The following is a 27,976-nucleotide window of genomic DNA, read 5'->3' as shown; positions in this document are numbered from 1 at the left end:
AGGAAAAATACTAGAGAAATTAACAGCAAACTCTGCCACTTTTACAAGCACTGTTCTTGAATCCTTGCACAGCAGGCATCAAGACTCTGGACTCCTAAATACAGTGGTACCTCTGGTTGCAGACAGGATCCGTTCCAGAACTCCGGTCGGATCCCAAGGTTTTCGAAACTGGAGGTGCCTGTTCTGCGCATGCGCGCACGGCGAAACCTGCAAAAATACTTCTGGGTTTGCCGCATACATAACCTGAAGGATACGTATCCAGAGGTGCACGCAACTAGAGGTACCATTGTACAAGCATCCCTCACTCTCACCCAATTCCAAAACCTTGCCAGAGACCAGGGAAATCACAGCTGCCCAACTCTCTTATGGTCACTCAATGTTGCATTTATAGGAAATGACTGAACAAGACTAGCCAGGGCATGAACAGGAGCAATCTTGAAGGATCATGTCTGATGAAATCAGGTGCAAGGATACCAGACCAGGCAAGAGGGCAGATAATTGAGGAGGCAGCAAGCTTAATGGAAAGTTTCAGGCAGGCAGAATGCAAGTATTTGGGGAGGGGTCATAGACTCTGCTTTGCATGCTGAAGGTCTCAGGTAAAATCCCTGGCATTTCCACATAGAATGGGAAGAGACCCCTGCCTGAAACCCCAGAGAGCCACTGCCAGTCAGTGTAGTCAATATTGAGCTAGATAGACCAAGAGCCTAATTCAGTAAGGCCGTTTCCTATGTTCCTATAGTCCCCCACAGACAAGTTTCAATGAAGGTTTTTGTCTACAAGCTACAACATCCACAGCTAATGAGCTGGGGCAACCAAAGCACCCCATTCTAGGACAAAGTTGAAAAACAAGCACTGACAGCCAAGGCCAATAATACAAGACAGCCATAAGAACTCTATACGGCCTTGCAGGGATGAAAGAACAAGTTTGGTATGAAAGCTGTTACAGCTGAAGAGCCACCCCACTCAACAATCTAAAGCACAAGGCTTGGCACTCTGATCCACTGGAACAATGCGGGAGCTCAGATGACAAGGTGGATGATGTTCAAAAAAGCATATAAATGTAATCTACACAATCTCTTTCATCCATAGCTTATGACTCACTTGGGAGTGTGGATTTCCCAAACACATATGCTTTAAAAAATTATTTCAAGATACTTGAAATTAATATGGAATCAAAATACTACATTACTTAGATTAACAAGGATGCTCCAGGATACCAGGTATTTCTACAAAAGCGTATCTCAGCATACTGATCTGGTGTGACATAATATTAAGAACACAAAGAGTGAGTTGGAAATCCCCAGTTCATTTTCTATACTATGAGCCCTCTAAGTGGCTTCACACAAGTCACTTTCTTTTCAGTCTCAGCAACCAACTTGTGATATGCCAAATGTTATTATTCTGACATCTTGATATAAGAATTACTGAGACATTATTGTACACAAAGAACTTGGAAAGATACTTCATACTTTTACAATTCCCCCCCCCCCCCCTTAACCTTTGGCTCCAGTCATGGGCAGCATTCAGTAAGAAACGAGTTCTTACCTTGAGGCAAGGCTCAGCATGGAGTATCTATAAACTGCTTCTGAGCATGTACAGAGTACCTTTATTTCACTATTTCATAATCAAGCCCAACCCAAAACACAGCAAGGAAGAGAGGAAGAGCTTTCCAGAGCAGACAAGTTTTAGGCAAGCTTTAATCCCAGTACTCACATTTTTAGAGCCACTTCTAGCTAACAGCAACAGGCTGTGTGTTTCCACAAAGGTGGGAAGTGAAGACTAAGATAAAGTCATTCATGTAGCAGCTGCTAAAATAAGAGACATAATCTAAAAACAATATCCCATGTAAAACAACACAACCCCTGGACACCAAGGAGAAGTAGGGGAAAGCTCTATTATAGAGTAACAAGAAAAATCCATACTTTGATTACACATCAGAAGACAGACACAAACATTCTTATTTAGTAAATCTGCCCCAGTTTTAAACAAACAGTGACTATAATACATAAATGAATCCATGTCATTTTTAACCCACTATTCATCAAACAAGTGATCCCAAGGCAGGGTACATCAAACTAACAACACAACGATTCTAGTAAAAACAACTACACATTATATGGCCTATCAGTACAAAAAAAGTCAGTTGCCTAATACATAAAGAATCCACTTTTTAAAAAGATAAGTTTTTAGCTAGTGCCAAACACCTACCAATGTTGGTGCCAACCAGATTTCAAGATGGAGGGAATTCCAAAGCCAGGGAGCCACCGCTGAAAAGGGTGTCTTTTGCTGCCGCACTACCCTGCAGACCACCTGATTCACCCAGCAGCAAAAAAAAAAATTACTTATTTTTGCTGCCAGGCAAATTGGGTAGTCTGCAGGGTAGCACGGCACCAAAAGACACGAATTTTGCTGCCGCGGTACCCAGCAGACCAGCTGACTGCAGCCAAGCAGGTGGAGATGCTAGGAGTCAAGAGGTGGCACCTGGATATCTCCATCCAGTTGCAAAAAGCTGGTTCTTTCCAGGAACAAGCTAGCAAAAAAGGTGCTTCCGGTGATGGAGATGAATCCGAGAGCATCCCACACCATGCACCCAACTCCATCAGAGGAAGCACAACCCTGTCCAGAACAGGCCATCTTCCCAATTCCCAGATATGGAAATAACTTATCCACAGAATCAATCTCCAAGCATTAGAGTGTCTATTCTACCCACTCAAACTTTGAAAATCAAATTGCTGTGGCTGGATAGAAAAGCTCCAGGAGCATGTCTTGTGCCTGTGATACTTTTAAAATGCCACAGTGTTTCTAAGTAGATGGCAGAAGATGGGAAAAATTTCCCACTAACGCAACACTACTCAAAGGCAGACAGCATGCCTTCTACATTACCTCGATTAACACAAAAAACCCCTTAACATCTCAAAATCCCCTGCAAGTGCTTTAGGTCACTCAGCAAAGAAAAACAAAGCCAAAATATTGCTCTGAAGTTAAGATTACACATCACAAGCAAGCAGTTTTGGGTAAGTGCATGAATATGCATACAGGTGGGGGGGGGGTTCTTAGGAGACTCATTATTGCAGTCATGGAAGCTAGACATTGGTCTGGTGGATATGGTAAGCAACTTTTTATCTCAGTGATAAATACACAATTCAGTGACAGAGAAAAGCATCCACTGTACTGACTAGGCCCAAGGAGAAATTATATCTTCCCCAACCCATCTAGTGAGAAGTGCTAGATTGGTACAGACACCTGCTTTCAAAGGATCACTCACTACTTTTGAATGAATAGTCATTGGAAAAGGAAAAGGAAATATTCTTCTGGTCAGTAGGGAGTGGATCAGACAGCAAAGGGCTAAATTCCCATCAGAAGAGTTAGCCTTTTGTTGTGTGATTCATTATCCTGTGGACCAAGAACAGAAGAGCTGCAGGACATGTAGTCCTCATCTCACAAGCTGTCCCATATTATAATTTATAAAAAAGAAGTGACTGAAGATCACACATATAAGAAAGGTATGCATTTTATATTGGTTGGACATATTTTAAAATTTTATACTGCTTTTATTGATTGGTCCTAATGTTTTCTTATGTTCTGAGCCATGTTGAGAGTTTGTATGTTTTTAACAGAATACAAATAAAACAATTCCTTTGGTAATCAGATAGGGCCTGACTGGTGGTTATCACATGGTGAAATGAAGAGTCAGAAGCTCTTTATTACCAGTTCATATGTTCCATGCTGAATCTTAGCAAACCCAGCTCTCACATCACCTCTAGACAAACAGTTAAAAAAATACATAATGTATCAGCTCAGGGGATACTACATTTGCTTGTTTGGGCAGGGAGTGGCTGTACAGCTGCTGCAGGAAAAGGTGTAGCCCCATAGCAAGCAGTTTGTGGCATTTGCATGCGTGGGGGTGAGGGAGGTAAAGTGTTTTGAGGGTTGCAGCAATGCTTACCTCCCACACAAGCTGGTATTTGGATTAGCCCAAATTCTTCCCGGCAGTGGATCCAGTCTAAGCCAGCTAGGGTTCCTAGCAGGCTCACTGCGTCCAGTGAGCAAAGAACATATGCTGAGAAATGGGGCTTAAAATAAAAAACAAATTCAGCAACGCATTAGGGAGTTGCATGATATTTTATGATGCAAAAAAGGAAAGCCCTAGACAACACAAAAGTGGTCTCATGCTACTCACACCTGGCCCTTATTTTCATACGCAAAGCATTTATAACCACTTCTGCAGATACAATAGGATAAACCAAAGTCCTACACAGATCACCTACACATAAAAAACCTTCACGTTGCTGAAGCCTCTCCTTTCTCAACAAACTCACAAACCACTGCTACTTCTGCTGTTCCTTCCTTTTCTATAGGGAGTGAGGGACTCCAAAACTCATACCAATTGCTTTGTATTCCCGATAATATTCACTTTCATAGCCACCCTGTGAGACAGGCAACTATTCCCATTTTATTTGTAGAAAAGAGCAAGATATGCTCAATGGTGTACAGTAAATCCATGGTCCAAGTTGCGGTTTCTTCCAGAAACAAGTCTCTAATCAGAGGGCTGAGGGCCATAATAGCTGAACCTCATTGCTACCTTGATCTCAAGATATACTGCCCTTCTTCCAAAGAGCTCTGACAAACATTTTAGCTTCTCAAAAATCAGTGGGCAGGCTAAGAGATGGTGACCTGCATAAGCCACCCAATGAGCTTTAGAGCTGCGCGATCAGTTGAACATGGTTTCCCATACCTACTGCTCACAACTTTGGACAATGCACAAAACTGCTCATGGCAGCCCTTTCTTCTGTTCGTCATCCTCCATGGCATTCACAATTGACCTTGCAATAATCACTACTGCTATAACACTTCAGTGTTTTAGGCATTTGGCCAGAACCTGATCGTTTAGGAAGGCCTTCAGCTGAAAAACTTATTTCCTTGTTATAAATATGTTAAGGTTGTTTTCCTTTCTTTTTGTTAAGCAGTCACAACTGCTTAACACTATAGCAAACAGCTCAAAAAATTCCATCCACGTTGCATCTAGCAAGTGCTTAAACACAAACCAGAGCCAAACCTCCCTTCACAATGCCTTTCCTGAAGCATATTATCTTCACTTGAGCTGCTCCTCTACGGACATAACCCTGTCCACCTGTGTCCAATAAACCCTGTATTGTCCATCCAAAGCAAACCCTAAGCCTGCTTCTAATCTGTGCATCACCCAGTAAACCACTAGCACTAAAACTATTTCTCATAACGAGAAAATATGTAGCCTTTATATGGCAGTTTGAGCCATATAAAGGCTACCGTAAGAGTTCATTTAGTGGGATTGTGCATATATACAACTCTACATGTCTACCAAACCTTTCCTTTCTGTCGTCCTTTTGTGTTCAGGGACTTCCCATTTAGGCGGGGACAAGTGCCGCTGGGCACCATCAAAGCTTGTAACATCTCTCTCATATCCAGACTGTACTGCAGCCTGTGTCTGAATTTAAGTTCTCTGCACAACTAAAAAAAGGAGAGTGACTCACTACCTCATTACAAGCAAAGTGACTATGTCCCTATCCCCACCACGACCCTGAAGTTTTGTGCATGATCAGTATCTGCACATCAGTAGTGAAAGCACATAATTGGTCTAACATTGCGATTAACAAAGTGAGCCATGAATTGGAAAGCACCCACTTCAAATATAGTCTCAGCTATCAATTCACTAAGGCAAATCAGACTTTACTCAGTCCACAACTGACAATATGGAATAGGAAAATGGCTTGGTGCCTTGCATTGCTGTAGTATTATGAACAAGAAGTGCTCCAAGTACTTAAGTGCAGTATGAAATATTATATACTTCTAATGAACCCATGGCAAGTCCATTCCAGCCCCGGATCACACATGTCCAGCACAAAAAGATAGGAAGCAAAATGAATTAACCCTAAAGGCTGCTCCAGAATAGGAGCTTCTCTGTATTGCACAATTTCTATCCCTGTCCTACACACACACACCTTGATCAAAGTCAGAATCAGCCACGCCTCAGTAACTCCCACTTTTTCATTGTCATGAGACCAACACAAAACTTGTTCACCCTTTGGGGGCCTCATGGGTTTATAAGGGTGAACAAGTATTGTATTGGTGTTCAGATTCATGGTTGAAGAGCCTACTGATTGTCCTTGTCCACAAAAAACCCTAGTCTTATATTTGTGTTTTTTACATTGTAAACCTAGCAATAGAAAGCACACATGTGCATACACACACAAAGGAAAGTACCAGCAACCCTCACACTTCCCTTACAAATTGCTTTGCACATTTCAGCAAGTCACTATTTATAGAACTTTTTAAATATACCAAAAAAAAGCTATTCAACTTTTTAACGCAGTATTCTCATTTTTAAAATTACAATAATGGGTAGTTATAATGTATATTTTAAAGATAGCAGTCTTAAAATATGAGAAATTCTAGTACAACCATCTTCTTCCTCATTCCAGTCACAATAATCCAGAACACAAAAGATGTATTTAAGGATTCAAACAAGACTCCCCCCTAGTATCCCCTGCTTTACCAGAACAAAACAAAAACCCTTCAATTTTTTAGCTTCAATCTCCTGTTCCAAGCACCCCACAGGCACATGCACCCCCTCACACACACTCCTATCTTAGTGGGTCATTCTCCATTTCTCAGTTATCTACTTCTGTAGGGGAAACCCCACAAACTGAGATATTTCACTTTTAGTTTCCAAGGATAAGATCTCAGAAACCTTCAGCCTATTTTTGCCAATTGTAGGGATGAGAAAACATGACAAGCGCGGAAGGCAGCCACAGCAGCTGTTTCAGCAACTCCCAGCCTGGCCACTAGCTCTAGTAATACTGTCCATTTTCAACACAAAGTATCAGGGATTAAGGGTGGTCTGGAAGAGATTCTCCATGACCATTCCACCCTGTGTTTGGGAGAGGGATTTGAGCATCCAAGTAAACAAGCCAGCTAATCATCACTAAGCAAGGCACAATACAAACAGGTCAAACCAGAACAGGCTTTCATAAGGAAAACCTTATGAGACAGTAAGGGGTGGGAAAAGGAAGGCACTAGGCAGTCATTGTACACTGGAATTAGAAACTAGGACGGAGCAGGAGACCTGCTTTACCCATTGCTCCCTTGAAAACCAAGTAGAAAAATCTCCTGGAAGTACTCCAGAGCTGAGTAAATCACTATCCATTTGATACGTGCATTGAGACTATTACCTAATGCTGCAAAATAAGCAGGTGGTGTTATTGAGATGCCTCCTGAAAGCTGCAACAAAAGAACTGCTCTAATTTCAGACCAACAAACATCTCACCAAAAAGAGCAATTTCCCAGTATCCTACCCAAATCACTGAAATATTAAGCTATTGACAATAAGTAGCATTTTTATAGCTGCAAGTCACAAATAAATACTCAAATAGTTCTCTTTTCCCCACCACACCAGTCCACAGATTGTGCCTGAGAGTAACAACCTACCTCTTTGGTTAGATCACCATTCATTGGAGGAGCCACGGCACCTAGGTCTTCCAATTCTTCACCAAATCCTTGTTCTGCTCCATTTTCCCTCACTTCATTGTCTGGAACAGTTCCATCTTGCAAGCCACTGCCATTCTCAAGGGCAATGCCTGTATTGGGTTGGGCACCAGAGACAGAACCTTCAGAATCTCGGTGTACCAACCAGGCACTGACTTCTGTGGTGGGCACCTGGAACCTGTCCAGGGCCCTCACCTGGTTAAGAAGCCGTCGAGCTGTGAAATAATAGTCCAGATCTACACTTTTTGGATGGATGACATAGCCATCTAAAGTGTTCCGCAGGTTGTGGAACTGTGTCTGGGTGTAAGCAGAACTCTGGCCCAAAAAGATCTCTCGCAGAGGGGGAAGATGCGAGTTCAGATAAGTATCTACATCCACCCTCACACCTATTAAGCTGAGGAGAATGGTGAACTGGATGAGTCCTTCAGTGAAATATTTCTTCAGAGAAAGCATTTCTGGAAAAGGAAAAGGAAATGCATGTAGCAGAAAATGTACTAAAACTCACACTATCAAGCTAACTCTCCACAGTTATTTAAAGAATGAAAAAAATCTAATTAAAAAATGTTCAAATCCCATTTAAAAAATAAAACCTAAAAGCAATCATTGCCACCAAGAGAGTTGTTAAAGTTCTAAAGATCTCCCGAAGAGAGAAAGCTGTCTCCCAGCAGGAGGACTCCTATTTCTGCTGCTCTCTGCCTATCCAGAGACAAAAACTGTTTTGTAACTAAGCCAAGGTAGTTGCATATAAACCCACGTGACTTACTGTCTCAAAGAGTCCACATGCAGCAACTTCCTTCAGTCTTAATTTCCCACACGGACTACAAGATGGGACAAGTCCTCTGGAACAGCTGCAACTTCACTCTTCCCTCCTCCTTCTTCTAGTCCAAGATTCCAGAGCAGGAAAACGTTCAAAGACTCTTCTGCTGCTTGCTTTGGGTTTCGTCAGAAACTGAAACACAGCCAAAAAAATGAAGGTGATAAAACACTAGAGACACCACCCTTTGGACACTGCTCAACACTGAAACACTTTTGTTACCTATGGGCCACAAAGAAAAAAGTGTGCACAGAGTCTACATAATTCACCAACAAGTATATCTTGACACACACAAAGTTATATTTAGGTCAATACTGCCCTGGTTTGCTTATCTTCCTCCATTTTATAGCAACATCATCTTTCACTTCTCTCCACTCCCCTTTGACTCCTCAGCAAGACACAACAAAGAACCAACTGATAATAACAACCTTGCAAATAAAACTAGTGCCGTACTCGCTTTTCAACCACCCTTTTATCCTCTATCCCAGCTGCTTACAGCCAATGATTTTGAAGTATGCTGATTATGCTTTTATTCAGTATGAGTTTCTGGTCAATTTACATTAAGTACAAGTGCGAAGCCTGGCTTTCAGGTTTTAGAAGGGTGTTATTCATCAACGTGGGGATGTGGGTGGCGCTGTGATCTAAACCACAGAGCCTAGGGCTTGCTGATCAGAAGGTCGGCGGTTCGAATCCCCGCAACAGGGTAAGGTCCCGTTGCTCGGTCCCTGCTCCTGCCCACCTAGCAGTTCAAAAGCACGTCAAAGTGCTAGTAGATAAACAGGTACCGTTCCGGGGGGAAGGTAAATGGCATTTCTGTGCGCTGCTCTGGTTCGCCAGAAGCGGCTTAGTCATGCTGGCCACATGACCCAGAAGCTGTCTGTGGACAAACGCCAGCTCCCTCAGCCTATACAGTGAGGTGAGCGCACAACCCCAGAGTCGTCCGTGACTGGACCTAACAGTCAGGGGTACCTTTACCTATTCATCAGCATACATCTCTGCAGCTACTTCTCCTACTTCACACACAGAGCTTGCTGGCACTTTAGAACAAAACCCACTTTTATCCAACAAATGCAGGACCAAAAATACTATTAAGCTCCTGCTTAACATGTTCCCTTCCCCCTACTTTTGTCCCTACTCCAGAAACTGCCAAATCCTCTGATTTCCATTCCAGTCACAGATACCTACCATGTATATTTGTGATACTGTGGGAAAGCCAAATGACCTCACTATCCACCCCCACCAGCTTCTTCCACTTCTTTTCCATGGTGCCTTGCCCCACTTTGGAATCTTCATACTTCCTCAATTATTAGCTACAGAACTCTGAATTACTGTGTATACACATCAGTTTGAAAGAATCCTCCAACATTTCCCCACAAAGTTGCACCTACCACGTTTATAGCATCGTAATGCTCACAGAATACACATGCATTGTGTTTCAAAGGGGCAGGGAGTGTTTAACTATTGGGGTCATTTAACATCCTGAGCTTATGTATGAAAAATCTGACCACTCCCTGTTATCCTTAATCTACCTTGCAGCCCCTCTGGTGATTATAAGGAACCATGGAAACTGTACAGAGAAGGATGGACAGGAAGTAATGAACCAAAGTTCCTAAGAGTTTAATTCAAAAGGGAAAGGCTAGAGCACATGCTTTGCACACAAAAAGTCTAGGTTCAAATCCTGGTGTCTCCTGATAGGGCTGGGAAAGTATCCTGTCTAAAACCTGGAGAGCTGCTGACATCAGTGTTGATAATACTGAGCTAAATGGGCTAATGGTTTGACTTAGTATAATGCAGCAGCCCCTGACGCGCACGCACGCGCGCGCGCACACACACACACACACACACCATGGGCATAGCTGGAGGAGGGGGTGCAGATAAATAAATATACTTAATAATATGAGTTGCAGATAGCTCAGTTCTGCCCCCCCAAAAAAACAAAGGTCCTGCCCCCCCAACATAAATCCTGGCTACACCCATGACTCACATGCAAGTTCTTAGTTAGCAAACTCCCAAGGACATGAGGTTGCATGTACAGCATTAAATTACTATTAAGAACCCACTTTTGACAGTTGCAATTAAGCCACATGAAAATAGGGAAGGCTTAGCAGGCCCATCACAAAATTGCTGGAGAGAGAAAATGTGTGTGCACATCATAACATATCCATAACGAATCCTTGATTTTTTAAAAAATAAGAATTATATATGAGCCTTAAGTAGAAAGATGATAGCTTGCAAGCCTTCCTGTAGCATTTCAATACAACTTTTGCCTCATTTAACCTGTAACATTTGTTGTAACCCACTCTTAATCTTTGTTCAATCAGTTGTCACCACCAGCAATGGGGGGGGGGGGCAAGAAATTTCAAAATCCATACCTTGATTTGCTAAGTGCAATCGTGTACTCATCCTAACCCAATCTCTGTTCTGGCCTACTATCACATTTCAGTCTCCCTCTCTTTTCCTTTCCATCAGAGACATGTGATTTCAAAGTTGTTGTTGTTGTTGTTGTTTTTAAAGATCTAGGAGAGCCAGAATCCCCCAACACATGTTCTCCGGCATGCTTCCCCCTCTTTAATCCTAACCTCTGTCACTATGACTTTCTGGGCTCACATTTCAGTCTCATTTTAAACCTTCTCAAAATGCATCCAGATAACATGGGAGACAGCCTGGAGAATTCCCCCTAGGCCAGTCACTACCATAAAATCCTTTTTCAGACCACCAGAGAGCCTGTACTTATTTATACAGCCCCACAAGGATGCACATCTCTAACAGTTCTGACCTTTCAAAAATTTTAAATTCCATTATGAAATCCACAGCCCCAACCAACCCCATCCCCAACCCTCAACTCTTTAAACACTTTTCTCAACTGAGAATGTCATCTTCTCCTCACATTATACTAGAACAATTCCCTCTAGTGTTTCTATTTAGACTTACTTGCAAGTTTTTGAAATATTTCCTACTTGCAAGGTTATATATATATATATATATATATATATATATTTAAAAATATTGTTTAAACTGCAAATAATTAGGTTAATATTAAAAAAATCTTAATAAAGGCAGGTTAGTCCTCCAGCTACCCACAAAATCAGTGTCATATACATTGAGTTAAATGAGGCTTCTGTACATAAAAAGCCAATTTGACAATTTCTCAAATATTAGCATTTACACTATCTGCCAAACATATACATGCATTTTCACCTGAAGAAAATAGATCTATTCTAGTGTGCCTACAAACTATGAAGCCTTGCTATGACATATCATTCATGTGTATTTTATTTTTGCTTGTATTTGTGAGGGTGAAATGGGGAAAGGCAGGGTGAAGCAGAGAAGAACATTGGGAAGAAGAGAAGACAAACTGTCTAGTCTGCATGTTCCAATATTCTCATGCTAAGGTTCCAATTCTATACTCTCTTTCTAGGAGTAAGCCTCACTGAGCTCCATGGGACTTACTTCTGAGAAGAAATGCTTGTTAACCTCCTAACAATCATGCATCCTGATTATGACAAGCCCCATACAGGAATATTTTAAAGACATTTGTTGTATTGGTAAGAAAGGAGAGCATACAAAATGTATATACAACATGACAAAGAGATGGAAAGCCTGGTTGAAAGAATTAAACAGTGTAAACAACATAGTTTATTGGTGTCTTACACCATAGTTTTAGAAATAACTTGTAGAATCAATGGGAAACAATTTAAAATCAGTCTTTTAAATTTGTCTTTTATTCTTCCTGATTTAAATCAATCTACCCTACTTGGTGTTCACACACTCTTAAAGGTAAAGGTAAAGGTAAAGGTACCCCTGCCCGAACGGGCCAGTCTTGACAGACTCTGGGGTTTGTGCGCCCATCTCACATCTATAGGCCGGGGGCCAGCGCTGTCCGGAGACACTTCCGGGTCACGTGGCCAGCGTGACAAAGCTGCATCTGGCGAGCCAGCGCAGCACACGGAACGCCGTTTACCTTCCCGCTGGTAAGCGGTACCTATTTATCTACTTGCACCCGGGGGTGCTTTCGAACTGCTAGGTTGGCAGGCGCTGGGACCGAGCAGTGGGAGCGCACCCCGCCGCGGGGATTCGAACCGCCGACCTTTCGATCGGCAAGCCCTAGGCGCTGAGGCTTTTACCCACAGCGCCACCCGCGTCCCTTCACACACTCTTAGCCACACATAAAACAGTTCCTTGCCATTAATTTCCCTGCTACCTCCTCCTTCTAGAAAGTATTACTTTCTTGTTCCAGTTACAGATAGGTAGCCGTGTTGGTCTGCCATAGTCAAAATAAAAAAAATCCTTCCAGTAGCACCTTAAAGACCAACTAAGTTAGTTCTTGGTATGAGCTTTCGTGTGCATGCACACTTCTTCAGATACACATCTGCATGCACACAAAAGCTCATACCAAGAACTAACTTAGTTGGTCTTTAAGGTGCTACTGGAAGGTTTTTTTTTGTTTTTTTCTTGTTCCAGTTACCCAATATCCCACTCAAAAGTTGCATCCCCTGGATCACATAGTAGACATCTGAAGGCAGCCCTGTTCAGGGAAGTTTTTAATGTGTGACATTTTAATGTATTTTTAATCTTTGTTGGAAGCCACCCAGAGTGGCTGGGGAATTATTATTATCCATAATCACAATTTAGAGCACAATCCAATCAATGTCTACTTAAGGATGAGTCTCACTACATTCAATGGGGCTTTCTCCCAGGTAAATATGCACAAGACTTCAGCCTCCAGAATTCGTCTGCAGTCAAAATCAAAACAGTTAAAACATGGTGTTCAAAACCTAAAAGACCTTCTTTGAAATTGGGGTTTCAATTCATTTTCTGAAGATTGCAAACATGGGATCAGAAAGCAATAACTTTTCATAATTAATCCTTTTTGAGAGGGTCTAGTTTGAGGTTGGTTTGTTTGCAATCAAGCAGTGTATAAATTTTATGAAATAAATAAAATTGTATACTATCCAAAGGTTATCTAATTGCCCCCACTCAATAATCTGCTAGTCTCCAAACTACTCATTATGCTCTTGGTTATCTTGACCATAACTATCCCACACCCACTACCATCTTCCTCCAGGCTCCTAGCACTCTACTGAGAAACAGAACTATACTCAATAGATAGTGAAGTACACTGATGCTTACAGCCCCTTCTACATTTCACCATGCATCCATTTAAGAATACAAGAGCTCAGCTGAATCCGATCAAAGGCCAGTCAAGTCCCACATCCTGTTCTCACTGCAGACAACCAGGTGCCTATGGGAAGCCTGTAAATAGATACTACTTAGCTTTCCTACAGTGCTCTTTCTGGGTGCCCACATCAATCAGTTCCAGACAACATGGTCAGTGATCAGGGAAGATGGGAGCTGCAGTCAAAAACATATGGAGGGGACCAAATTGGGGAATGCTGACATACTTTATCACAGTAGCAATGTTAGAAACTGAGATATGAAAGCTAGAAGCTAAATGGTACTTTGAACCTAGGTTATGGGTGCAACAATGGAATGTCTAGGCACAATTTTATAATAATAAGAATACAAAGCTGAAAATGAATGAACTGCAGCTAAAGTATTATGTTCACTTTTCACACGGTCTAGTCCTTCTCCTGCCCACCCCCCAATATTAAGAGGGTCTCTTCTCCAGTCTTCAGAGAGTAGCTGGAAGTGGGGAGGCAGAAAAAGATCCTCCTTTCCTCCCACTCTGCAGTTTAATCTAAAATCTTAGGCACAGTACTGCACCCAGAGCTCAGAAACTGCTCACGCTAATGAAATTCCCCGTCGCAAAATGCGCCTAGAACAATGGGAGTTTCAAACACTACACAGCAGTTCTTACAACAACCTTGTAAGGTAGAGCAATATTTCCCCCAAATCACTATTGCATAATAAAGCATACCTGTACTGTTCTTCAGAACGACACCAAACAGCCCTTATAATTCACAGGCTCTTTCCATTTTTAAAATTTGCACACCACCACTCTACCCTACCGTACCGAATGTGGTTTACAACCCAAACCTAAAACGAAAGTCGCGCTCCACTCCAATAATCCTTCGTCCAATCTGACCCTCCGCTCCCGAACTACCCCCTCCCCCGAAATTTGGAATAACCCCTCCCATATCCACCTGCACCATCCTTTCCGAAGTCCCTGCTTCAGGTTGCTTCGTTTCCCAACAACACCGGGGAAACCAGAAAAGGGAGTTTCCCCCGCCCTCACTTCTCCAGGCCAACTTTTAACGTTTAACCCTCCCCACACACACACACACAGCCCAAGCCCACGAACCCCTTTCCTTTCCTCCTCTAGCCCACGTGCTGCCCTTTAGCTCTCGAGTCCCCCGATACAACCTACTCAAACCTCCCCCCCCCCACGCCACAGCTTCCAGGCCCTTCCCCCACACTTCCCTCAGCCCACCAGCCGCCGCTTGCAAGGGGCTGGCCTCAGTTTGCCCCCTACCCTTCCTCAGCCTCCAGCGCACCACACGCGGCTCCTTTCTCCTCAGCTTTCTGCTCCTCTCGGTCTTCCCCGCCGCCTTCTCGTGCTCTCGCCGCTGCTCGCCCAGCCCACGTTTCTCCTACCCGCTTCCCTCCCACCTGGCCTATTCGAGGCCACCGTTTCTTTAGTCCCCCTCCCCTAAATTCGCTCTCCACCAGCGGCCCAGTTAGAGGTCCCTCTTCTCTACCGCGGACCCCATTGCTCTCTCAGTTTCTCCTCGTCCCCCCCCACCTCCGCTTTATGCTTTCCTCCCCCCCCCCCTTTTAGTCTCCCCCCTGCTTTGTTTAACTCCACCCCCTTCCCCTCATACAGCCCTATCCTCCTCCCCACCCCACTTCGTTTCATACCTTCTCTCCCCCAGCCCCCGTTGTTTCAGCACCCGCCGCTGCCTTCAGGCGGGCCTTGCCCCGGAGCCGGTCCCGAGCCCCGAACAGCAGCGCCCGTCTACCACCACTCTTCTCCCCGCCCGCCGCGCTGCCTCGTCCAATCCTCCTCTAAGACGGGGGCGAGCGACAGCTCGATTGCCCAATCAGAGGACAAGCAGACTTCACAGCTCCAAACCTCCCAGCGAGTGACATCATAACGGCCAATCGGAGCGCGCTCGGGGGGGGGGGAAACGGTAGCTGAGGATGGCATTAAAAAAAAAAGAAGACTCTGATAAGGGGAAAGTCCCAATCGCTATAGTAGTGGGCCGGCCGGACTAAGCGCCGACTGACATCACAAATTCGCCAATCCGTTAAACGCTCGCGAGGCTCCCCGCGCTATGTGGTTTGAGCGACGGAGGTAGCAACCAACCGCCGATCGAATAGTTACTACGGTCGTTCCCATTGTCTTTGGACGGTGTTGCCATCCGCAACGGGTCCTTAGCCCTTCCCCCTCCCACCCCAATACGTAATCTCCGTACATTCATAGCGGCCTGCGTCTCACCTTATGAGGGAGCGACATTTTAGGTGGGTTGCTACGGGCAACCAAGGACGAAACCTCAGAGGCCGGGGTGGGGAAGGAACCTGTGCGAATGGCAGCTGCCAAACTTTAAATTCTCACTTCGCCAGTATTGAACTCAAATCTGAAAGGAGCTTTTGGATTTTAAAAAAGGAATGATGAAAAATATTTTCTCCAATCCTTCAAAAATATTTATACAATTTATGTAGCAATCAGTTTGTGAATTTCCGATTTGTAATTTACAGTTTAAAGGTAAAAGTACCCCTGCCCGTACGGGCCAGTCGTGTCCGACTCTAGGGTTGTGCGCTCATCTCACTCTAGAGGCCGGGAGCCAGCACTGTCCGCAGACACTTCCGGGTCACGTGGCCAGCGTGACAAAGCTGCTCCGGCGAACCAGACCAGAGCAGCACACGGAAACGCCGTTTACCTTCCCGCTATAAAGTATTTATCTACTTGCACTTAAGGGTGCTTTCGAACTGCTAGGTGGGCAGGAGCTGGGACCGAACGACGGGAGCTCACCCCGCCGTGGGGATTTGAACCGCCGACCATGCGATCGGCAAGTCCTAGGCGCTGAGGTTTTACCCACAGCGCCACCCGCGTCCCTAATTTACAGTTTAGAGAAGGATAAAATAGAGGGATTTGGGAAACACATTTGACAATGTACACGGTTTCCTTGTACCCAATAAAACTTTAAATTCACTCAATAATTTAAACTTGCAGGTATTCCAAACATGACATGGTATGAAACTGAAAATGACATCAAGTAACAGAAAGGCTTTAGAGCCAAAATGTGAGAATTTGTGTAAATATACTGCACTCTGTTTCAAAACGCCTATTTTCAAAATGTCACAATTTTGGATTCCAGAACCTGGAAGTTTCAAAAGCCAAATAGTTAAATCAGAAACTTAGGGTTTTGAGGTATGTCACAATTATTTACCTATCTTTCATTAAAACAATACCCAAAAACACAAATTTGTTTATTGATCATGAACAGCCTCTCAAACACCTTGGAATCTCAAAACAGGATCACACGATGCTTACATGTTAAGCTTTAAATCTATTATAATCTGCACCCTCCCCCCTCTGCACAAGCAAATTCTGTTAAAATGTTGTTGTTCACCCAACCAAGGATGAAATTACCACTAAAGACACATTTTAAACTGCAATCCTATACATAGCGATTCTGAAGTATCATTAAGTTCAGCTGGGCTTACTCCTAGCTGAGTATAGGATTGCACCCAAGCAAAACAGTCCTCTACTCACACCATGCTACAGATATGCCAGTGGAAGGCATATCCTATGCAATAGGTAGGCAAACTAAGGCCCGGGGGCCGGATCCGGCCCAATTGCCTTCTAAATCCGGCCCACAGACGGTCCAGGAATCAGCATGCTTTTACATGAGTAGAATATGTCCTTTTATTTAAAATGCATCTCTGGGTTATTTGTGGGGCATGGGAATTCGTTCATTCCCCCCAAAAAATATAATCCAGCTCCCCACAAGGTCTGAGGGACAGTGGACTGGCCCCCTGCTGAAAAAGTTTGCTGACTCCTGTATGCTCTTATCATTCTGAGGTGGGTGGGGAAGGAGGTGGGAGGGCTGCTATTATTTTTATGTAATTCCCTCCTCCCTGCTAGCTTCTATGGGAGGCAAAATTACTTGCACCAACCTCAGACCTGGCATAATGTTCCACTGTCAAATGGGCATGTCTTGGAAATGAAGGTGTAACTCATCAATCCTTATTACGGTTCAGAGACCCAACAAATCATTACAAAGCAATACACAATTCATATAGCCTACCTCCAGGTTAAACAAGCATTTTGTTTAGAATATAGGGATCATTTGTTCTTGCAACCCTGATAAGAGGTGTAACTATGCCCTGCTCAGGGCACACCCATGATTCCATCCCATTCTCCTTTCCCCACCGCACCTGTCCTATTTACCAGTGTCACTTTGCCAGCACAGTATCTCTGCCAACATACCAGCAGAGTTCCATCAGCTTAAGTGTCATGCTGGAGGTGTAATTCCATCTGGACTGGCAAAGCAGCGCTAACAGCACTTAGCCACTTCCTAAGACCATTCAGCCAGCATAACTCAAATATAGTGCCCTTGTTTTCTTATTTAGCTAGATGTCAAATATGTCACAACAGTTTAGAAACACTATAGTCAATCTGAATAGCAGCAATTAATATACAATACTGTACAGATAAAGTGTATTTTACTTGTCGAGCTAGTCCCAAAGCACTCCAAAATACCTGTCAAGAATTTTATTGAGGGGTACGATATGCATCGCTCAAATAAGGAAAATAAAAGTTTAAGATTACGTATGTTATCTCATCTTTCATCATTCTATATATTAGTTGGCATCACTGCCCACGTATGAATACTGAAGGTCAGATGAGCTGGGGTGAGGGGTTACGCAGTTCGGGAAAGATAACCTACTTTTGGGGGGAAATGTGAGGGAGAGCTCTTGCCTTGCACAACTCAAAACCTGTGCATATGGGCCATATGTGATAGTATATGTTCAAGGTTTTTGGGAAGTGATATTTACAAAATCCCAGACATTAAAGGGCAATCAATCCCACCTGACCTGGCCCTACTGGCAATAGTGCAGCCAGATGACACCAATATAAGTTCACCAAGACCTAATAATTCTTTTGCTCACAGCTGTTCATTTGGAGTTAGCTAGTCACTGGAAAATTTGTAAAGCTGGTGGTTGAGAAGAATTGGAAATCTGGGGAAGGAGGAAGTATAATGGAATGGCATACCAATAGGTTGTGCAATGAAAGTAGCTAGCAAAACAAGCACAAGCATTAAGATATGACTTTGCAAGCGATTGGTTTTTGTAATGGCTTTTGCATTGTGTTAATTTGTGGGTGAACATATCAGACAAAACAGCGATTCTTCAAACAGCTCTTGTTTATTCACAGGCCAGAACAGAACTGAACTGAAGGGTTCAGCCAGCCTGCTTATATAGAGCTCCATTACAACGCAACAGTAACCACTTTCTGTAACTATCCAATCACTGAACGTCACTTTCAATCCCTTATTTGCATATGTGGACCTGAGTGAAAACTATCTACAGTATCCCCCTGCTGGCCCAGGGTGAGAACTTCAGTACATAACACATTGGGCATAAAATCCTATAAAAATATCACTTGTTCTGGACACCCCTGATGGAGAAACCTGTTAGGATAAGATGGCTATGAACTATTGGATGAGGGATATTGCCGATTACTCTCTGTTTTTAGGTATATTATCTTTCTATTATTCTATTTTTGTAGTTGAAACAATACAAACATATCCTTACAAAAACTGGTAAAGGGCTGACTGGATAATGTTCAGGAAATGGCCTTACTTGAATGTTTATCATAAATTGGGAGCTGATTAAGTATGCTAAAAATGACCACTTAGAGGCTGTTTGGATATCATTCTTAACTTCTCAAAACTGGAATAGCGAGCAAATGCAGGCCAGATTGTCCCAGATTAATTTGTGGAGGAGCTATGCATTTGGGTGTGGCCTGAATATTCCCTGCAGTTTATTACAATAGACACATGAAGACATGCAATGATGAGTGAATAATTCTTTTGTTGTTGTTGTTGTTCAGATATTTGACAATATGTACTCTACCGATTCTGTGTTACAGTCTGAAAAATCTTTAATAAAATTATTGTTTTCAGAAACCTGGGGCTTTAACTTGGATGAAGGCAGGATGAAAAATAAAATAAAATAAGTAAATAAAAGTTTTCTCAATGTAATCTCCTCCCAAATAAGAGTGCAAGAGACTGCAGCCTTAACAGTCATGGGCAAGTATGCAATTTTTGTTGATTTATGGAGTATAAACTGCGCTAAGTTTAGCTTATGAAATGAGAGGAGCCTCTAACCTGTCTGGAAGTCAGACCCTCTTTTCTGGTAACATGTTTTCCTAATGCTAAATGTGTAGGGATTTGTAGTCAGGATTCTGGCATGCTCAAGAGCATAATTCTTTGAGTTCTGCTGAGCCCCTCTCAAATCAAGCCCTGAATTTGACCATTAAAGGAGAAGTGCCTTGTACAATGCTCCCTAAGGATCTGTCCGAATCATAAAGCCAGAGAGAGAGAGTCGGACAGAAAGATGTTCTATTTCAGCTTGCTTGTCTACCATGCATGAATGGCTTCACAGTTCTCTTGTGGAGGGTGGAGATGCCAACTCTGGGGCGGATTTTCAAGGCCTCACAGTACTAAGGTGTGTCAGCCAGAGCTAGGCCAGAGGAGAACGGGTACAAAGTTCACAATCATCTGAGCGATGATAAATAGTAATTAAGATTACACCATTCCGTGTTTCAAAAGGACAGAGATGTTAGATAATGCTTGGCAGGCTGACAGGTCAGAGACGGTACATGAGCAATGAAGAGGCTCACAAAACAAAGCCAAGCAGGAACCAATGAAAGCTGATATTAGTCACATGAAAACAGGTGCACTGTGAGAATGCAGCCTGGTCAACGCATGTTGTATAATTAGAGTGCAGTATACTACCTCAGGTTGCAAGGGTGCAGAATTTTAATGCACCCACCCCGATAATATACCGCCTGCAAGTTAAAAAAAACCCCCCAGTAACTGCAGGGAGAAAGGTTCTGGTCTAGCCTACTCCCTCCCATGCTTCACCGTAGTGGAGTAGGAAGCAAGTGTAGGATTGCCAGCTCTCAAGAAGCTCATATTCTGGGAACTAAACAGGGTAGTTCTGGTAGACCAGAGGGCAAAGCCTTGCAGCACTTGAAAGGTCCAGAGCATGGTCCCCAGTGCAGGGTTACTGGCTTCTATCTGATGAGTTGTGAACAGGTATATTAGTGAACATCCCCATCTGAAGTCAACTCTCTTGCAGGGACTGAAGGAATGGGGAGAAACTCAGATGGGACAACTTGTTGAGATACAGCTTGCCCCCTTTGCTTCTACCTCCTCACAGATTTAATAGGTTGCATTGGAAACCTTGAGGAGCCATCCTGAATTATTATTTTGCCCACATCAACAATGTAGGGTTGAATGCTTTACCCAGAGACTTGAGTTCAGAATATGACTTTATTAAAAAGACAAGGTATCTGAGAAACCAGAACCATTATTTCAATGTACAAATCCAAATACCTGTACAAGGTTTTGATTTTGGTTTAAATCCTAAAAATAAAACAGATAATAAAAGCAACGGGTGGCGGGAGATCAGGAGCAGCCATTAAAACCATGTATTTATGCTGAATTAAAACAAAATATAAACCAGGACTTTTTTTTTACATCTTGGCAATGTGCTCACTAGTAGGGCTTTGGACAGTACCATCATGCACACCAAATACAACTTTGCTGGAATTTTTAAACAGCTTATTCAAAAAAACAACCTCCCCAAAGTCAACCCCTTGAATGAAAGAAGATCCGACTAGTTCTTAAATCACAAGTATTACAAAACAGCTAGGTAGGTGTTCAGAGACAATTCAAAAGCTGGCAAGTCAGGTAAGGTAGGGATAAGAGGAGAGAGAGAAAAAGAGATTGAAAGATGCATCCCTATTGACCATATACAACACATTTAGATAATTAAAAAATATAAAAGGCAAGAGGCAGCATTTTAGCAGCAAAGTGCTAAAAAGGTACGTCACAAAAGGGTATGGGACGGCAAAGCCACATCTCAGAGGAAATACGGTGTGGTTGTTCTTGAGGGAAGCACACGTTCTGAGTCTGGAACTGCACAGAAGAGCTTTGGTTCCCTTGTATTTGCACCTTCAAATGCCATGATTGAGGCAATATTTCCACAGCGATAGCTGTGACCAACTTCTCACCAAACATGAATTTATAACCTTCATGCACCAGCTGGTGGGCTCAGCAGATGAGCTTTAAGTTGTTGATATAGACAAACTCATTTGTGACTTTTGCCTCAAACAGCCAGCCTGCTCCTCGGGGACTTATGGCCCAGGTGCCCACATCTTCTGGATCAGGCCAAACAAGGTCACAAAAAGCTCCTTTGTGTGGGATCTCTTGGTTGTGCTCAATGGTCTGACTCTGGTCCAGTGTTTTTATGTCTGGAGATAAGCCCCCATGTATACAGAAGATTTGCTCATCTAGTAACACTGCTACCGTGAGCATGTCAAAAACTTTGATGTAATATCTCCAGGCATTAGCGTTGCCATATTTGGTTTGGCATTTGTCATAAAACCCATACACTTGAGTTACCTGTCTGCTCTCATGATTCCCACGTAAAAGTGTGATGCAATCAGGCCATTTTGCTTTCAGGGCAAGAAGATAGGCAAACGTCTCAAGGCTATAATAGCCTCTGTCTACAAAGTCACCCATAAATATATATAGTTTGTGTCAGGAACCTGACCTCCAGTTCTGAACAATTCACATAAATCATAAAACTGTCCATGTATGTTGCCACAGACTGTAACTGGTGCAGAAACTGGCTGCACATTAGATTCTTCCACAACAGAGATGTCCAACAGGTCAATCACGATCTACTAGTCGATCCCTGCGAGGTTTTGGTCGATCACTGGCCCCCTTCCCGCCCCCTTGCCGTGCCCTCCATTGTTGGAGAACGGAAGACAGAGTTTACAAACCGAGGCTGTATTTACCCCAGTGATCCTTCAGTGAGTTGCTGTTCCTCTCTGACCGCAAAACAATGTAAAAATGCCAGGCCACCCCCCTCAAAAAAGCTCAACAACTTTGACCTGAACCCCTAAAAAAAGGAGGTAGATCACTGCCAGTTTTTAATTCTGTGAGTAGATCACAGTCTCTTGGAATTTGGCCACCCCTGTTCTAGAAGAAGGTCACAGACGTAGTCACACAAGCGCTTGAGTGTTCCAGTTTGCGAACGTTTTACAGAAGCCGAACGCCCGACGTGACTTCCGTGGCTTCCAATTGAGTGCAGGAAGCTCTTGCAGCCAATCGGAAGCCACGCCTTGGTTTTTAAACCATTTTGGGAGTCAAACAGATTAAATTCGAGAACCAAGGTACCACTGTAACTTAACCAGGACAATTCTGTGAAGATCAGTTAATGATGGTCAGCTCCACTAAAGGTTTTGAAAACTGGTGGTGATGGCGGTTGACTCTCTCTCTCTCTCTCTCTCTCTCTCTCTCTCTCTCTCTCTCTCTCTCTCTCTCTCCCCCTCCCTCCCTCCCTCCCTCCCTCCCTCCCTCCCTCCCTCCCTCCCTCTGCCAACTACCTTGCCCCAAAAGAGCAACTGGCCCAGGGTCACTCAGTGAACATAAGAACTGAGTGGAGATTTAAACCATGGTCTCCAAGATCCTAGTCTGTTCTGCAAAAAATTGCTGCTGGTGTAGAGGCTACTCAGCACTTGGTTTTGGAACAGGCTGTTTATCAGACATGCGGTGATGTTTCAAAAGGCTGCCACACACCCCACTTGTTTGTTCCTCCCAATTTGTTTCTGGAGACGCAAGTGTAGTCACCAGAAAGCCTTGGGAACTCTGAAGTTCCAGAGAAGGCTCTTCTGGAACTTCAATCCAGATTTCATTTTTCTGTATGTACAAATACTGAAGACATATCAAGAGAAGAGTGAGAGAGACATCCTAAAATAGCCACTAAAAGCACATTAAATGATAGCTAGCCTGCGATAAGTCATCTCACGCAGGCACCCCCAATTAATGACCTGGTAGCAGGAGATAGAATGACCAGCTCTTGCCACATTCCATATGCAGCGCTTGCAGAATTCATTTGGAAGCTGTTGCATCACGAGATCTATTTATCAGGGTAATTTGATGCTGGGTTTTAGAAAGAGAGAGAGAGGGAGAGGAAGCCAGTTGCCTGAACAGGTGTGTTGGATAAAACAGTCCCTGCATAAACATGGGCGTGACCTGCTCAATAAAGCTGCTAACTGGATTACAGTGGCACAGAATACACTGCTTAAAAAGAAGAAGAAACATGAAACTCAGGAGGGGGGTGAATCTTAATGGAGTGCAACAAATGGCTCCATGCCTGCCCCATATCCTGTTTGCTCTATAGGGTTGCCATACATCCGGAATTTCCCAGACATAGCCAGGATTCTGCCCTGGTAAACAACATCCGGGTGGAAAACACCGGGCGTATGGCAACCCATGTTGCAAGTGTATATTTTGGCGAATTCTCTTAAAAATAGCTCAAAACTTATTTCTTTTCTTAGAACAACAACTTTGGCCAAAAATTTAAAAAGCTCAACAACCCCCCCCCCCAAAAAAAAATCCAAACAACTTTTATGTTCAGGCTTTCACTTTTTGAAATATGGCAACCCTACTGCTTTCTCCCATCAGGTAGGTATCTAATGTTGAGCTAAGCAAAAAACTCAAATCAAGTAACAGCTTCATGCTTCAAGGTTCTGCATATCTTCTGCAGCTTCCTTACTCACCATTCCTGTCTCAAGCACTGCCTCCAACAGCCTGCCGTAGTCCTTAACCCTCCTCTCCAGCCACTCCTCAAAACACCGGGATCCTCACTCAACTCTAAATCAGGTCATTCATTACAAGAAAGAAAAGTGCCAAAGATCAAACTTGCGTTGAAGCTACACCCTCAGATTCAAAGTTCATCTCCCAGATTCCAAATGCAGTCACTGAGCACTGAGAATCAAGGAAGGGGTTTTTGCACATGCTCAGAAGCACCGAAATTATTATTGCTTCCAAGACTGAATTGTAGTTATAATAAATAGATTCAAAATGAGCAGCTGTGTTGTAGTAGCTCAAAGTGTGGACTGGAATGTTCCTGATTCAAGTGTCACAAATTGATTGACTGACTTTCAGCAAGCAACAGTAATCAGGACCGTCTTAAGTATATCCAGCACAGATATACTTCCAGCAACACCCCCCCCCGGGGTTCCCAGAGTTGCCAACCTTTTTATGGCACTGCCAGCAGCTTTGAGGGGCTGGAGGAGGTGGGCAGCAGCAGCTGGAGGGCAGCTCCTCCGACGGGAAAGAGGCGGAGGCTCCGGGCGTGGTTGAGGGTGGTGAGCTGATGCCAAGAGGCGCTGCGCCCAGCTTCTGTTTCTTCCCTGGTGCCCATACCGCAGTGGCCACGGCAGACAGAGGCTCCAGGCGTGGTGCTGCTTTGGCATGGCATGGCAGAGGCGGGCAAGGGCAGCAAGCTGATGCCGGGAGGTGACACTTCCAGCCTCCGTCTCTTCCCTGGTGCCCTCCTGAACTTGTCGCCCTGGCGCCCCACGCCACTTGCCCCTATTGGGCAAGACGCCACTGACAGTAATACTGGCCAACCTTACAGGTTTGTTCTAAGCATTACTGAGATAATGTATCAGTGTCTTTTGAACACTTGGAACAGACTATGGAAATGTATGGAGCACAATCCATCAGGAAGTTCTCCTGCACAAGCCCCACTGAAAAGAATAGGAACCACACAAGAACTAAGCTACTTCTCCAGGAGATGAGAAGTTCCAGGTGATGTGTTGGCAGATCTTGTTTTCCTTAGTAAAACAAAAACAAAAAACAGCAGGGGGTACTTCAGGTATCCGTTAATTGCTTTATATACAAATATTGTACAAGGTAAATGGGCATAAACAGGCACTCCCACAAGGCGGAAGATTCATCAGAAAGCAACTCAGGCACTCTCATTCCACATATCAGGTTGTGTGTCATGTAAAACCACATACACTATCAGGAGGAGGCATTTCCTAACCATTAACACCATTTGATGAAAAAATAATCAACCATTCCGGGTAATTAACGAGCTATCTTCCCAACAAAGGAAAAGTCAGCCAGCAGCTGCAACAGTATTATCACCTGAGCCCTAGAGCAGGAAACATCCCCTTGGTTCTACCTGCTAGAACTTTGGTTATTGTTTTTATTTATTGCCTGTTTCTAAACTAAATGGTGCCGAGGTCCAGACTGTCTGGAACTGTTTCTGAGCTCTGATTCAAACTGACTCTTAGTTTAAACGAATTTGGGACCATAACAAAAACGAAAGCTTCCACTCACATTCTCAAGTTTTGTAAAGGTGCACATAGCCATAAGAATAGCCCTTAATACTTGCAAAACCTGAATTTGGAATTTGATCTTCAAGCTTGAAGTGGCCATTGAGTAGAAGGGGGAGAAGAGCTCCTGCACAGCTCAAATTGCAGCAGTTGTTAGATCATGAAGAACTGATACCTTGGAAGCTTCTTGGCTCTCTCAAATCAGATTAAAATCAAATACAGTTGTGGGTAACTGAGGAAGCATGTTGGCCATTTAGTTGGGCCCAATGACAAACCTTTAATAATACATATCCCCCGCCTGTATAAGACCTTGAGAACAGACTTCTCTGGGAGCCAATGGGAGACTTTATTCAAATAAATGGCCACAGCACATAGAGAAAGTTAACCCTTCCTCCTCCTCCTCTTATCCACCCTCACCCGTGTAACAGTCTTACACCCGCAATATGGTAATTACGCTTGGAAACAGCTAGGAGCCTTTTTCCTAGCCTAATTGCAGTGCGGGGAGGGCATCCGGTAAGTCCAGAACGAAATCTAAAAATAAGTTCCATCCTACAATCCTGGCTGTGGCTTGGCAAGAACCGGATTGATCTGAAATATGTTCTGTACTATGAATAAATATATAGGATGGTGAAAGAATTTCTTTGTTAGGTCTTCTGTAAACACTAGCAGAGCCACTGCTTTCTTGATTCAAAAGCAGAGTGTTACAAGAGGGCCAGAGAAGTCTTCTGTGGATCAAAAGTTAAAAAAGAGGGCTAAGTTAATATATTTTGGTGCTTGAGATGAAAAATCCAAATGGCATATTCCCCACCTACTATTTAACATGGTCACAATCTATGAGGAATTTCTCCTGCAGAACACCCACTGAAATGCATAGAGTAGTTCTTGCATAGTTCCTATTATTTTCATCAGCACTTGTGCAGGAGAACTTCTTGATGGATTGTGCGTCGTACATCAAATCTTTTCTCTCTTCTACTCTGCTGCCTTTTTTTTTTTACATGTTTACTTCATTGCATTTATAGCCTGCCTTTCTTCCAAGGAGCTCAGTGCAACACAGATAATTCTCTTCTCCCACTTACTTTCACAACAACCCTACAAGGTAGACCGGCCCAAGGTCACCCGGTGAATTTCAAGGCGGAGAATTTCCTTCATCCTACCTGACGCATAATCCACCACTGAAATGAATGTGAGCTCTTATGTAGTTCCTGTTTCCTTTCAGAGGAGCTTGTGCAGCAGAACTTCCTAACAGATTGCAGCCCCTAGATCTAACCTCTACAACACACTGGTTCTCATTGATACAATCTGTTTCCTTGCTTTATGTTACTTCTAGTTTTAAAAACGTGTTAAGAAACACAAGTTAGCCTTAAGGCCACTCCCATGATTTTCCAACTGCCATTCATTAATGACAAGCTCTGCCCACATGTAGAGCTTACAACATTTAGGCCACATTCACACCACACCTTTAAAACACTGTGATACCACTTTAAACAGTCATTGCTTCCCCCAAAGAATTATGGGAACTGTAGTTGAGGTGAAGAGCTACTTCTCTCCAACTGTAGCAGAGCTACAATTCCCAGAGTAGTTGAACCATTAACCTTTTCTTCTCAGGGAACTCTGGGAATTGTAGCTCTGGGAGGGGAAAGAACAGATAGAAAAACATTGACCACCAGCAAATAAAAATTGAATATCCAACAGATCTATCTATCAAGTGTTATAAACCAAACTATCCTATTATTCAAAGGCTCTCTCTGTGCAATGTGACTCGGCCACTAACAATGCATTCTAACTCCTAGACAACTGGTGCATAAGGTCACTTTCCCTGTTTGACCAGGCAGTGCACACTCATTTGCAGAATGAGAAAGTGGCTGGGAAACTGGTTTGCCCAGTCTTAGCATGAGAATGTGCACCAAAAGACCTGAAAACAGAAACAGATTAAATCTGGGTGCAAACTAAGAGATTACTGGTCAGTTTTTGCTTAGAGGCATTTGGAAGTTAAAGATGCTGGTATTACTTTAGGTCAGGTGTGCTTTTCTGCTTCCTCTGCCAGGGTAGGGTGTGCCATCCCAGGCAAACTCAGCAACCTCTATCTATTGCTCACCTCCCCTTAAAAGTACATGCTGAAAGTACAGATGAAACCGTTCGCCAAGCCCTTAAGGTATTACACATCTCTGTTTCTTCAGAGCACTTTCCTAAATGTGGCCTCATTTCTTGATAATGAAAGAAAGGGAGCACAGAGAGACCTAAGATGTCTATGCCACTTGTTCCAGGACCAGGCCCCAGTTGTAATGAGCACTGTGTTGTAAGATCTT

General features: G+C 43.5%; 1 protein-coding gene, 2 long non-coding RNA genes and 1 pseudogene across 10 annotated transcripts in view; 2 read left to right on the top strand and 2 right to left on the bottom strand.

Annotated features, from left to right (window-relative positions):
* The window catches only part of NFE2L1 (NFE2 like bZIP transcription factor 1), a 33,114-nt gene extending 17,486 nt beyond the window's left edge, over nucleotides 1-15,628 (bottom strand). For 2 of the 7 annotated variants that reach the window (XM_083469710.1, XM_083469715.1), the window contains exons 1-3: nucleotides 15,155-15,628; nucleotides 8,285-8,470; nucleotides 7,465-7,976 (exon numbers count right to left, since the gene is read on the bottom strand). In XM_083469710.1, coding sequence (XP_083325836.1) covers nucleotides 7,465-7,974 — 510 coding nt within the window. In that variant the 5' untranslated portion in view covers nucleotides 7,975-7,976; nucleotides 8,285-8,470; nucleotides 15,155-15,628. Of the gene's footprint in view, nucleotides 1-7,464; nucleotides 7,977-8,284; nucleotides 8,471-9,520; nucleotides 9,609-10,707; nucleotides 12,085-14,213; nucleotides 14,374-14,768; nucleotides 15,038-15,154 lie in introns of those variants that run through there. The other 5 variants (XM_083469712.1, XM_083469716.1, XM_083469713.1 and 2 more) reach the window with 5 other exon arrangements.
* On the top strand, nucleotides 12,481-13,420 carry LOC310690853. Its single transcript, XR_014518212.1, has 2 exons — nucleotides 12,481-12,571; nucleotides 12,797-13,420. It is a non-coding gene; the product is annotated as an uncharacterized lncRNA (long non-coding RNA).
* Nucleotides 15,629-15,636: 8 nt separating the features above from the next.
* Nucleotides 15,637-21,150, top strand: LOC310690844. The gene is made up of 4 exons (XR_014518198.1): nucleotides 15,637-15,757; nucleotides 16,470-16,551; nucleotides 18,678-18,852; nucleotides 19,429-21,150. It is a non-coding gene; the product is annotated as an uncharacterized lncRNA (long non-coding RNA).
* A 12-nt stretch (nucleotides 21,151-21,162) lies between these two features.
* Nucleotides 21,163-22,888, bottom strand: LOC310690763 (serine/threonine-protein phosphatase 6 catalytic subunit-like; annotated as a pseudogene). Its single transcript has one exon. The product of its transcript is annotated as a serine/threonine-protein phosphatase 6 catalytic subunit-like (transcript).
* Nucleotides 22,889-27,976: the final 5,088 nt, after the last annotated feature.

The sequence above is a fragment of the Podarcis liolepis genome (assembly GCF_965112155.1).
Source record: "Podarcis liolepis genome assembly, chromosome: 13".
In the NCBI taxonomy this organism is placed as follows: Eukaryota; Metazoa; Chordata; class Lepidosauria; order Squamata; family Lacertidae; genus Podarcis; species Podarcis liolepis.
This window is presented reverse-complemented; position numbering and strand designations above follow the sequence as displayed.